The sequence below is a fragment of the Leopardus geoffroyi genome, chromosome B1, assembly GCF_018350155.1.
Source record: "Leopardus geoffroyi isolate Oge1 chromosome B1, O.geoffroyi_Oge1_pat1.0, whole genome shotgun sequence".
Classification (NCBI taxonomy): Eukaryota; Metazoa; Chordata; class Mammalia; order Carnivora; family Felidae; genus Leopardus; species Leopardus geoffroyi.
The window spans coordinates 42,580,626-42,594,122 of NC_059327.1; the positions used below are offsets into that span (position 1 = coordinate 42,580,626).

Below are 13,497 nucleotides of genomic sequence, written 5' to 3' on the forward strand. Positions count from 1 at the left end.
AAGCCTCTGTAACTCTCTCCTACCAGAAATTAATACTACCTTTAAAAATCTAAAGGATGCAGAGGTGGTTAGCAGTATATATATACATATACATATATATATTTGTATATATATAATTATTATTTAATATGATTCTTGTAGAAACCAGATGGTGTTGGAAGATAATAGCATTCCACTGCAAATGCAGACAAGCAGTAGATTAATTGCACCCACTATGCCAGATGTGGCGTCTATGCTAGAGCAGGATAGCATATGTAGTAGGAGTATAGCCACTGATTTGGCAAATATATTCTTTTCTGTTTCTATTTTAAAAAAAGAATTAGCAACAGTCTGCTTTCACATGGAATGGATAATGACATTAATGTTGAGTTTTGCTGCCAATCATAAAGTTGTAGAGATGTGGACATCTTAAAATATATCACATTTTCTACTCCATCAATGATTTTGTTCTAATCCAGCTAAATAAGAAAAGCACTGCTAGAATGCTGGAGGATTAAGTAAAGCATATTTTCTATAAAGGGCAGGAGACAGACTTTCAAAATGTTTAGGAATTTGTCATCAGTAAAATTTTTAAGGATCCAGTGATCAGAGGTATTATCTGACGTCTCCTGCAAAGTAAAACCAAATGGTGTGTATCTTGCATCTCATTTAACTAAAAAAGCACACCACCTGGTAGGCCTCTTTGGGTTCTGGAGTCAGTATATCCCACATGGGGAAGTACTGCTTGATTTCATTTACCAGATGACATGAAAGGTTGCTAATGTGGAGTGATGTGAAAAGCAGGAAAGGGTTCTGCAGCATGTCAAAGCTGCAACGCAAGAAGCCCTGCATTCTGAATTATAAAACACAGCAGCCCCAATAATATTAGAGGTGTGGGTCATGAGAAAAACTGCTATATGGGACTTATACCAAGCCTCTTTGGGAGAGTAATACAGCAGTTCTCTGGGGTTTTGGAGCAAGATTGTTCCATCTAAACTGGAGAACGATACCACTTTGACAAAACCACTCTGAGCACACTACTGACTCCTGTAGAGATGAAGAATCTGACTTTCAGACACCAAAAACCCATGTGTTCAGAACTATACAGTATAAGCTTTGTTATGTCAGACCCACTAAGTTAAATGGTCAGGTAGATGGAAGTCATTCATTCACCTGGATTCAAGCACAAGCAAAAAGATCCTTTGCATCTCCCTTAGCTCATACCTATGAAATTTCATGGGATTTCACAATGACCAAGTTACACTTAGAAGAACAAGCTTATGTTTGCTTTATAGATGTGTTGGCTCAGTCACTAGTCATAAGTGGGGGAAAAAGCAGTAGCTATACTGCAGCCTCACTTTGGAGGTTGCCTTGAAATAAAGATACTGACCATCTGGTCATTTGTTTCTGTGGAAGGAAAAATAGCCAGAAATAGATTATAGATATTCTCTTGAACAATGACAAAGGGCCTAGTTTGTTGGTGAGGTGCCTGGGTGTGGAAAGACCAGAAGATTAGAGGCAAGAGTTCTGGAATAGAAATATATGCTAAGACACATGGAAATGAACAATAATGTGAAGGTCTTTGTTTTAATCCACCAGTTAACACCCACCAATGAGCATCCACCATGGAAGAGATACAGAACAATCAAATAAGCATAATAATTTGGCTAGTTTCCATCAGCCAGCATCCATCATTATCCACCCCAATGCTGTAGGATGGACATATTTCTAGGCTTTCTCAATTTTTTTTTAATTACTGCCTCTGAAATAACAGATTCTTTTCTGAGTTTAGTTTATCTTTTTCTTGAGTACCTTTACCTTCTGGTCAAATGTAGCCAATGGTAACCAAGATAGTTTCTGCTTCCCTACTTCTTTGCCTAAGACAAGTTTATTAAGGCTATGATTTCCCTTTCAATTGCTGAGAAGAGAGTTTGTTCAAGTGTTTTATCCTCCCATAGCATGCATTAGTCTTCTTTATCCAATGATAGTAATTTTATTACCACCTACTACCAGGCTTCAATGACAATGCCACATATTTTAGACACATTTTACCGGGGAACTCCACTTTTGAGTACCAATTCATGTGTTTAATGAAATGGAAAGAACCCTAAAACATCTAAGATATCCAATACAACTATTCTGCTACTCCACACTGCTTTCACTATGATACCCAAAGTGACAGGTGAACGTCTACTTAAAACATTGCTTATCCTCCATCAGAGAAGAGGATCTGACACTCAGTTCTGAAGGTTTCTGCCCATAAGTGACATGTTTCAAATTACAATGTCATGTCTAATGTTCATTGGATGAGGCAGTATACATTCCCACAGCAAGGGACAGCCAATTATTGTTAATAATAATATAATGTTACTGCAATAGATATAATTTTTTTCTGTTTTCTATTAGCTAAGACAATTGTTTCTTTCTACTTGCATTGACAAGATACACACAGAAAAAAGTATGACCAAGCTCATGATTTTTTGTTTATGCAATAAGAGTTTCATTAGTTTTTATGGAAAAAATATTTAATTTAGATTAATAATAATAATTTAACAGATGCGTTTGCATTTTTAGGTGCTCAAGGTGCTCCGTTTGCCTGTTACAAAGAAATCAATTCTCTGCGTGATAAATTTGGAAACTGTGGTTTTAAAAATTCACAACCATTGCCCTGTGAACAGAGGTATGTATATAGAAAATAATTGTTTTATTAATTCATAAGAATTATATATTGCCTGTTAAGAGACGTTAAAGACTAATGGTCAGTAAATTGTGTATCAGGAGAATATTTTAAAATAACATTGCACATATTGTTCTTTTATGTAATTCAGTTTTCTTTTTGCCTGTTTTTTTCTCTAATATGTTCTAATGATGAAACTAGACAAAAAAGGCTGATGCTTATTACCAGAGGTAAGAAGTGGGCACAAACCACCAAAAATCAGAAACTTGTGCACTAAACTGAGAATTAAAACTGAGGTTTTTTTATTAAGTTGATATATGATAATGATCCTAAAGCAAGTGCTTTGATTTTTGAGACATGAGATTGTTGAAAGGAATAAAGTTTTTGTTGTTGTTATTTGTTTCCAAAATACTGATATGTAACACATAGCAGTACCTATCAATAACTAAACTGGAAGTACTGGAATATTTTTAAGGGATTTATGAAATCCAATAAGGGAGAGATTAATCCATTACAAATACTTCCTGAATTTCATGGGACTATTGAAAACCAAGGAATAAAAAAATAACAGATAAGAGGTTGACCAAGATGGTAACATAGAAGGCTTTGGAATTTTACTCCTACCATATACACACTGAATCTTCATGTACACATGAAGCAATTACTTCTAAAAGAAGTCCAAAAAACACCAGAAGGACTCCTACACATTGAGCAACTGAGAAAATACTCACATTGAAACAGGTAGATACACACGCTCACCATAAAACACGTAAGTGGCACAGAACCACGCAACTGGAAAGGAAATCCCAACTACCAGTTTCTTCCTGAGGAACAAAGGATTTCGACCCCACATTTAGTGTCCCAACATTTTAAGACACTTCTCTGAAGGACAGGATCACAAAACATGTAGTTCTGAAAGCCAACAAAGCTTGTGTCCACAGACCCACAAGACTGTGACAAACAAAGGAATGATTGTTAACAGGAATTTAAGCATATGTCACACATATCCTCCAAGGCTCATGAGAAAGGAAGCAAGCAAAACTTCCCTATCCCCTTTCCCTGAAAGGGATCTGGCTGCATATTTAGAGAGCTGTCACCTAAGGCTTAGGCTTCTAAGGAGACAGCTGTGATCCTTCCCAGAGACTGAGGAAAGTGATGGACACCTCCTTTGCCAATTCCTTGTAGCCCACTCTAAGTCACTAATATCTCCCTGCAAGGAATGTGTACATAAGTCTGCTCCCCAACTTTTGCACTGCTCCCCAAGGGACAAGTCCCCAGATCATCTGGTTCTGATAGCCAAAGGAACTTCTATTCACAAGTCCCAGAAGACTGTTGCAAACAAAGAAGGAATTCTCAGGAGGCTATACCACAGGGTTCAGCGCAGAGAGAGCAGACAAAATTGCCTGTCTCAAAGTCTTTACCTGAAATGAATCCATTTGCATAATGTAAAAGATCTTGACTGAGGACCAAGTTTCTGTGAAGGGACTGGCTTTGATCCTGCTCAGGGACCAGAGAAGCTGGCAGCTTTCTCTCCCAGTATCTCTTCCTAGCCAGCTCCAAGTCTCTAGTATCTCTGGAAGGAGCTTATAAAGGATGTCTTGCACCACAGATTTTGACCCTTTGCCCAAAGAACAGGTTCCCAAACTACCTAGTTCTGATAGCCAATAGGACTTCTGTTCACAAGTCTCACAGGACTGTACAAAGAAATAGTTCCTAACAGACACAGGAATATCCTCCCCTACCCAACCCTGCAGCTATAAAGCCAGGCCTAGCACAGAGGAAGGAGGCAAAAATGTCCATCTCCTGTTTTTCCCTAGAGGGTCTTAACTATCTACTTTTCCAGTTTCTGTCTTAAGATGCTGTTTTCCAGTCTAGGAGTCCCTAGATGTATGCAATCCTCCCTTTTATGATACTGATGGGTCTTAGCACATCTTAACTACTGGGAGCCACTAAGAAAAATAAGGTGTCTCTGGGAATCAAAAAAGATTGAAAGGCAAACTGGAACTAAGGCTAGGCTAAGCTAATTGATGACGTTTATCTCCTAAATGAGACCATTCTGTTAAGATGGAGAGAGGTGACTATTTTATCTAATGCATAGAAACGAACACAGAATTCAAGAAAACATAAACATGTGAGTATTTTCTCAGAACAAAATAAAAATCTCCAGAAACTGATCTTAATGAAATGGAGATAACTGATTCACTTGATAGAGAAATATAACAGTCATAAAGATGTGCACTGTGGTTGGAAGAGCAATGCATGAACAAAGTGAGAGGTTTAACCAAGAGATGGAAATTATAAGAAAGTACCAAAGGAATCACAAAACTGAAGAATACAATGGCTGAATTGAAAAAGAGAAAGAGAAAGAAAATAAAAGAAATGAAAAAAAGTCAAGATTATTTAAGGAACTTATGGGGCACTATTAAAAAGAGCATTATACACTTTATAGGAGTATCAGAATGAGAAAAGAGTGAGAAAAGGGCAGAAAGCTTATTGAAAGTAATAATGACTGAAAATTTCCCTAACCTGGGGGAAACAAATATTCAGATACAGGAAGCCCAGGGAGAAGCTAAAAGATGAACCTAAAATCCCCACAGCAAAATTACACTTTTGTATTAATATATTTAAATGTATTAAAATTTATAAAATGTATTTAAAAATACATTAAAATTAAATTGTCAAAGGTTAAAAACAAGGCGAGAATCTTAAAAGCAGAAAGACAAAAGTAACTTGATATGTACAAGAGAACACCATAAAACTATATGTAGATTTTTGAGCAGAAATCTGCAGGCCAGAAGAGAGTGAGATAATAGAGAGTTTCCCAGACAAGTAAAAACTGAAGTTCATCACAAGACCAGCCTTACAAGAAATGCTAAAGGTGGTTCTTTAAGCCAAAATTAAAGGACACTAATTAGAAAAAGGAAAACATATGAAAGAATAAAATCTATAGGAAATAGCAAATAAATAGTTAAATTCAGAGCACTCTAATGTGGTGATCATAGTGGGTAAATCACTCATAACTCTAGTATAAAGATTAAAAGACAAAGGGTTGAAATGACTATAACTACCATAATTTGTTAATTTATAAACAATGTAAAAATTTGCACACTATAACATCAAAATATAAATGTGCATGAGGGGTGTAAAAATGTAGAGCTTTTGTATGTGTTCAGAGTTTTCATTAGCTTAAAATTGTTACAAATATAAGCTGTTTATGTAAACCTCATGGTAAACACAAAGCAAAAACTTAAAGTCAATGTACAAAAGACAAAAAGAATATTCTTTTTATTTCCTACATGAAGACACTCTTCTCCATAGAAGACTTACACATGATTAAAAGACAGAAGAAAAAATACTCAACATTATTCATCATCAGAAAAATATGCATCAAAACTATAATGAGATACTACCTCACACCCATCAGAATGGCTAAAATTAACAACTTGGGAAACAACAGAAGTTGGCAAGGATGTGGAGAAAGGGAAACTTTCTTACACTGTTGGTGGGAATGCAAACTGGTGCAGCCATGCTGGAAAACAGTGTGGAGGTTCCTCAGAAAATTAAAGATAGAACTATCCTATGACCCAGCAATTGTACTACTGGGTATTCATCCGAAGGATACAAAAAAATTGATTCAAAGGGGTACATGCACCCCAATGTTTGTAGTGCCACTATCAACAACAGCCTATCTCAAGAAACAAGAAAGGTCCCAAATACACAACCTACTCTTACACCTAAAGGGGCACTACATGGAAGGTGCAGAGCTGGTCGACTAGGCCTTGGATGTTGTGAGGAAGGAGGCTGAGAGCTATGACTGCCTGCAGGGCTTTCAGCTGACCCACTCCCTGGGTGGGGGGACCCGGTCTGGGATGGGTACCCTCCTCATCAGCAAGATCCGGGAGGAGTACCCAGACACAATCATGAACACATTCAGTGTGGTGCCCTCACCCAAGGTGTCAGACACGGTGGTGGAGCCTTATAACACCACCCTCTTGGTCCACCAGCTCCTAGAAAACACAGACAAAACCTATTGCATTGATAATTAGGCCCTCTATGACATCTGCTTCAGAGCCCTAAAACTGACTACACCTACCTATGGGGACCTCAACCACCTGGTGTCAGCCACCATGAGTGGAGTCACCACCTGCCTGCGCTTTCCTGGCCAGCTTAAAGCTGACCTGCGTGAGCTGGCTGTCAACATGGTCCCCTTCCTCCGCCTGCATTTCTTCATGCCCAGCTTCACCCCACTGACCAGCAGAGGCAGCCAACAGTACCAGTCCTGACAGTGCCCGAGCTCACCCAGCAAATGTTTGATGCTAAGAACATGACGGCTGCCTGTGACCCCTGCCACGGCTGCTACCTGACCTTGGCCACAGTGTTTAGGGGCCGCTTGTCCATGAAAGAGGTGGATGAGCAGATGCTGAATGTCCAAAACAAGAACAGCAGCTACTTCATCGAGTGGATCCCCAACAACGTGAAGACTGCCGTCTGTGACATCCCACCCCGGGAGCTAAAAATGTTGGCCACCTTCATTGGCAATAGCATGGCCATCCAGGAGTGGTTTAAGTGCATCTCAGAGCAGCTCACGGCCATGTTCAGGCCTAAGGCCTTCCTGCACTGGTACACAGGCAAGGGCATGGACGAGATGGAGTTCACTGAGGCCAAGAGCAACATGAATGACCTGGTGTCCAAATACCAGCAGTACCAGGACCCGACGGCCAAGGAGGAAGGCGAGTTTGAGGAGGAGGAAGAGGAAGAGGTGGTCTAGAGCTGATACCCAGTAAAGCACGTGGAAGCTGTGTGAACTCTTTATTCACTCACAATCTGTTCTCTGATAGCCATGTCTCTGTGTGCACTTGCTCTTTTTCTTGTCTTGACGTCACATGCTGTACAGACGCCACTATTAAAGCATTTTCATAGTGAAAAAGAAAAAGAAAAAAAAAAAGAAAAGGAATGGCAAGTAAGGCCTAAAGCCAGCAGAAGAAAGGAAAAAATAAAGATTAGAGCAGAAATAAATGATACAGAAACAAACAAACAAAAACAGCAGAACAGATCAATGAAACTAAGAGCTGGTTCTTTGAAAGAATTTACAAAATTGATAACCCCCTAGCCAGATTTATAAAAGAGTAAAGAGAAAAGACCCAAATAGATAAAATCACAAATGAAAGAGGAGAGATCGAAACCAACATCACAGAAATACAAATAATTATAAGAGAATATGATGAAAAATTATACGCCAACAAACTGGGCAATCTAGAAGAAATGAGCAAATTCCTAGAAACTGACAACCTACAAAAACTGAAACAGGAAGAGATAGAAAATTTGAAGAGACCTATAACCAGCAAAGAAATGTAATCAGTAATCAAGAATCTCCCAACAAACAAGAGTCCTGGGCCAGTTGGCTTCCCAGGGAAATTCTACCACACATTAAAAGAAGAGTTAATACTTATTCTCTTCCAGCTGTTCCAAAATTAGAAAGAAATCTTCCAAAGTCATTCTATTAAGCCAACATTACCTTGATTCCAAAACCAAAGACCCCACTAAAAAGGAGAACTACAAGCCAATATCCCTGATGAACATGGATGCAAAAATTTTCAACAAGATATTAGCAAATCGACTTCAAAAGTACATTAAAAAAACTATTCACCATGACCAAGCAGGATGTATTCCTGGGCTGTAGGGCTGGTTTAATAATTGCAAATCAATCAACATGATATACCACACTGATAAAAGAAAGGATAAGAACAATATGATCTCAATAGATGCAGAAAAAGCATTTGACAAAATACACCATCCATTCATTATAAAAACACTCAAGAAATAGGGATAGAAGGAACATACCTCAACATTATAAAGGGCACATATGATAGACCCACAGCTAATATCATCTTCAATGGGGAAAAACTGAAAACCTTTACCCTACAGTCAGGAACAAGACAAGGATATCCACTTTTACTGTTACTATTTAACATGGTACTAGAAGTCTTAATCTCAGCAATCAGACAACAACAACAAAAATAGAAGGCATCCAAATCAGCAAGAAAGAAGTAAAACTTTCACTATTTGTAGATGACATAATACTCTATGTAGAAAACCTGAAAAACTCCACCCAAAAATTGCTAGAACTAATACAGGGAAGTCACAGGTCATAAAATCAACGTACAGAATTCGGTTGCATTTCTATACACTAATAATGAAGCAGCAGAAAAAGAAGTCACAGAATCAATTCCATCTGCAACTGCACCAAAAACAATAGGATACCTAGAAATAAACCTAACTAAAAGGTACAAGAAGTATACTCTGAAAACTATAGAGCACATATAAAATAAATTGAAGAGGACCAAAGAAATGGAAAGGCATTCCATACTCACAGATATGAAGAACAAACATTGTTAAAATGTCTATACTACTCAAAGCAATCTACACATTTAAAGAAGTCCCTATCAAAACACCACCAGCATTTTTCATGGAGCTAGAACAGACAATTCTAAACTTTGTGTGGAACCACAAAAGACACCGAATAGCCAACCCAATTCTGAAAAAAAAAACAAAACTGGACACATCGCAATTCCGGATTTCAAGCTATGTTACAAAACTGTAGTTTTAATGACAGTATGGTACTGACACAAAACACACACATAGATCAATGGAACAGAATGGAAACCCAAAAAATTGACCCAAAACTATACTGTCAATGAATCTTTGACAAAGTAGGAAAGAATGTCCAATGGAAGACAGTCTTTTCAAATGGTGTTGAGAAAACTTGACAGCAACATGCAGAAGAATGAAACTGGACCACTTTCTTACACCATACACAAAAATAAATTCAAAATGGATGAATCACCTAAATGTGAGAATGGTAACCATCAAAATCCTAGGCACGGGAAGCAACCCCTTTGACCTCAGCTATAGCAACTTTTTACTAGACACATCACTGAAGGCAAGGGAAACAAAAGCAAACATGAACTATTGGGACTTCCTCAAGATAAATAGCTGTGTACAGTGAAGAAAACAATCAACAACACTAAAAGGCATCCTACAGAATGGGAGAATATATTTTGGAATGGCCTATCTGATAAAGGGTTAGTATCCAAAATCTATGAAAAACTTATCAAATTCAACACCCAAAAAACAAATAACCCAGTTAAGAAATGGGCAGAAGACATGAATAGACACTTTTCCAAAGAAGACATCCAAATGGCTAGAAGCCACATGAAAAGATGCTCAACAACACTCATCATCAGGGAAATACAAATCAAAATCATGATGAGATGCTATCTCAGTGCTGTCAGAATGGCTAAAATTAACAACACAAGAAAGCACGTATATTTGCAAGGATGCAGAGAAAGGGGAATACTCTTGCACCATTGATGGGAATGCAAACTGGTGCAGCCACTCTGGGGAACAGTATGAAAGTTCCTCAAGAGCTAAAAATAGAACTAGTCTAAGATCTAGCAATTACACTACTCATTCAAAGGGGTACATGCACCTCAATATTTATAGCATCAGTTCAACAATAGCCAAACTATGGAGAGAACCCAAATGTCCCTCAATGGATAAATGGGTAAAGAAGATGTGATATATATATACATACATATATATATATATATATATACACATATATATATATATAAAATATAAATATATAAAATAAGATTATATATAATCTTGGGTATATCACATCTTCTTTACCCATTTATCCATTGAGGGACATTTGGGTTCTCTCCATAGTTTGGAGAGATTATATATAATCTTATTTTATATATTTATATTTTATATATATATGTGTATATATATATATATATGTATATATATATATCACATCTTCTTTACCCATTTATCCATTGAGGGACATTTGGGTTCTCTCCATAGTTTGGAGAGATTATATATAATCTTATTTTATATATTTATATTTTATGTATATATGTGTGTGTATATATATGTATATATGTATATATATATATCACATCTTCTTTACCCATTTATCCATTGAGGGACATTTGGGTCATATATATTGGGACATTGGGACATATATATATATATATATATATATATATATATATATATAATAGGATATTACTCAGCCTTCAAAAAGAATGAAATCTTGCCATTTGCAATGACATGGATGGAGCATAATGTATTATGCTAAGTGAAATAAGTCAACCAGAGAAAGAGGAATACCATATGATTTAATTCATATGTGGAATTTAAGAAACAAAACAGATGAACATTGGGTATTGGGGTGAAGAGAAGAGAAGGAAACAAACAACAAGAAACTCTAAATGATAGTGAACAAACTATGGATTGACAGAGGGAGGTGGAAGGGAAATGGGCTAGATGGGTAATGGGTACTAAGGAGTACACTTGTCATGATGAGCACTGGATGTTGTATGTAAGTGATGAATCACTGAATTCTACTCCTGATACCAATATTGCACTGTATGTTAACTAACTAAAATTTAATTTAAAAAAGTTAAAAAGAAAAGAACAAGAACTGCCATATGACTATAGTTAATAATTCATATTGCATATTTGAAAGTTGCTAATAGACTAAATCTTAAAAGTCTTCATGGCAAGGGAAAAAATTGTAACTGGGTATGGTGACAGATGTTATTATGGTGATCATTTGGCAGTGCATACAAATATCTAATCATTAAGTTGTACACCTGAATCTAACGTTATATGTCAATTATTCCTCAATAAAGACAGAACAAAAACAAACAAAAAACTACAGTGATCAAGAGTTGGCATAAAATATTGTCATAAAAACAAGCAAATATTAATGGAACAGAATATACAGTCTAAAAATAAGCACATGCAGACACAATCAATTAATTTTTGACAAAAAGACCAAGATTATACAATGGTAGATGATAGTCTCTTCAATAAATCATGTTTGAAATATGAGATTGCTACAGGGAAAGAAATAAAACTGACATCTATCTCACACCATAAACCAAAGTCAACTAAAGTACACTTGAATGTAACATCTCAAACTGTAAAATTCCTAGAGGAAAATGGACACAATAATTTCCTTGACAGTGGTCTTGGTAATGATTTTTTACTGTCACTGAAAGCAAAGGCAGCAAAGGAAAAATTATACAAGTAGAAGTACAACAAAACTAAAAGGCCTCAAGTTAACAAATGAAACCATCCACAAAATGAAAATACAAACTATGGAATGGGAAACCATTCCAAGCCAAACATCGATAAGTGGTATTATCTAAAATACACAAGAAATCTTACAACTCAATAGCAGGAAAATATTTTTTTAGTGGACTTGAACAGACATTTTTCCAAGGGTCATATACACGTGGCCAACAGGTACATGAGAAGGTGCTCAGCATCACGAATCATCAAGGAAATGCATATCAAAACCATAAGATACCAAATCATATCTGTTAGGATGGCTATTATAAAAAGATAATAGATAACAAATGCTGGCAAAGATGTGGAGAAAAGGGAGCCCTCATATAGTGTTTATGGCAATGTAAACTGGTACAGCCAGTATGAAAAATAGTTTGGAGTTTCCTCAGGAAATTAAAAATAGGACCATCACATGTTCTAGCAATCTCACATATAGCTGAATAGCCAAAAGAAATTAGATCAGTATCTTGAGGATATTTAATTATAGCACTATTCACAACAAGCAAGATATGAAAACAATCTACATGTCCAGCAATAGATAAATAGATCAAAAAAGTGCTATGTATCCAATGGAATATTGTTAAGCTTTAAAAAAGAAAAAAATCCTCTCATTTGTGGCAACTTGGATGCACCTGACCAGCTCTATGCTGAGTGACATGAGCCAGACAAAGAAAGACACGTACTAAACCGTATCACTTATTTGTGGAATAAGAAAAAAGTTAAACTCATAAAAACAGAGAGTATAAAAATAGTTGCGAGTGAGAAATACAGAAATGTTAGTAAAAGGGTACCAAGTTTTCAGTTTTAAGATGAATAAAGGTCCAAGTATCTAATGTAATATGGTGACCACAGTTAATAACATTGTATTGTATAATTGAAATTTGCTAAGAGAGTAGAACTTAGGGGCGCCTGGGTGGTGCAGTCGGTTAAGCGTCCGACTTCAGCCAGGTCACGATCTCGCGGTCCGTGAGTTCGAGCCCCGCGTCGGGCTCTGGGCTGATGGCTCAGAGCCTGGAGCCTGTTTCTGATTCTGTGTCTCCCTCTCTCTCTGCCCCTCCCCCGTTCATGCTCTGTCTCTCTCTGTCCCAAAAATAAATAAACGTTGAAAAAAAAATTAAAAAAAAAAAAAAGAGAGTAGAACTTAAATGTTCTCAGATACATACAAAAAGGATAAACATATGAAATGATGAATGCGCTAATTAAGTCAATGGGGAGAATTCTTTCACAATATATACACATATCAAATCACCACTTTGCACACTTTAACTGTCTTACAATTTTATTAGTCAATTACACCCCCAATAAAACTGAAAAAGTATAGTAACATAAATAAGTCTGGAGACATACTACACAACATAGTTACTATAACTAAAAATATGGTATTGTATACTTAAAATTTGCTAAGTGGTAGTACATATAATAAACATTCTTGCCACAAAATATTTTAAAATAATATAATAAATTATTTATATTATTATTAATATTATTATTATATAAATAGGCAGGAGGAGACTTTAGGAAGTGGTGGATATGTTTATGTCCTTGATGGTGCTGATGGACTCATTGAGTATGTGCTTATCCCCAAATTCATCACGTTGGGTATATTAAATATGTATAGCTTGGTAGGTGTTAATTATAACTTAAAGTGGCTTAAAAATATTTACAGATCCAAATTCAAGAACTAATATGAAAAG

General features: G+C 36.4%; 1 protein-coding gene and 1 pseudogene across 1 annotated transcript in view; both read left to right on the top strand.

The window, feature by feature from the left end:
- The window catches only part of ADAM18 (ADAM metallopeptidase domain 18), a 144,794-nt gene that overhangs the window by 68,196 nt on the left and 63,101 nt on the right, over positions 1-13,497 (top strand). Inside the window, exon 15 of the mRNA XM_045459772.1 lies at positions 2,554-2,659. Coding sequence (XP_045315728.1) covers positions 2,554-2,659 — 106 coding nt within the window. The remainder of the gene's footprint in view (positions 1-2,553; positions 2,660-13,497) is intronic.
- Positions 6,426-7,583, top strand: LOC123588595 (annotated as a pseudogene).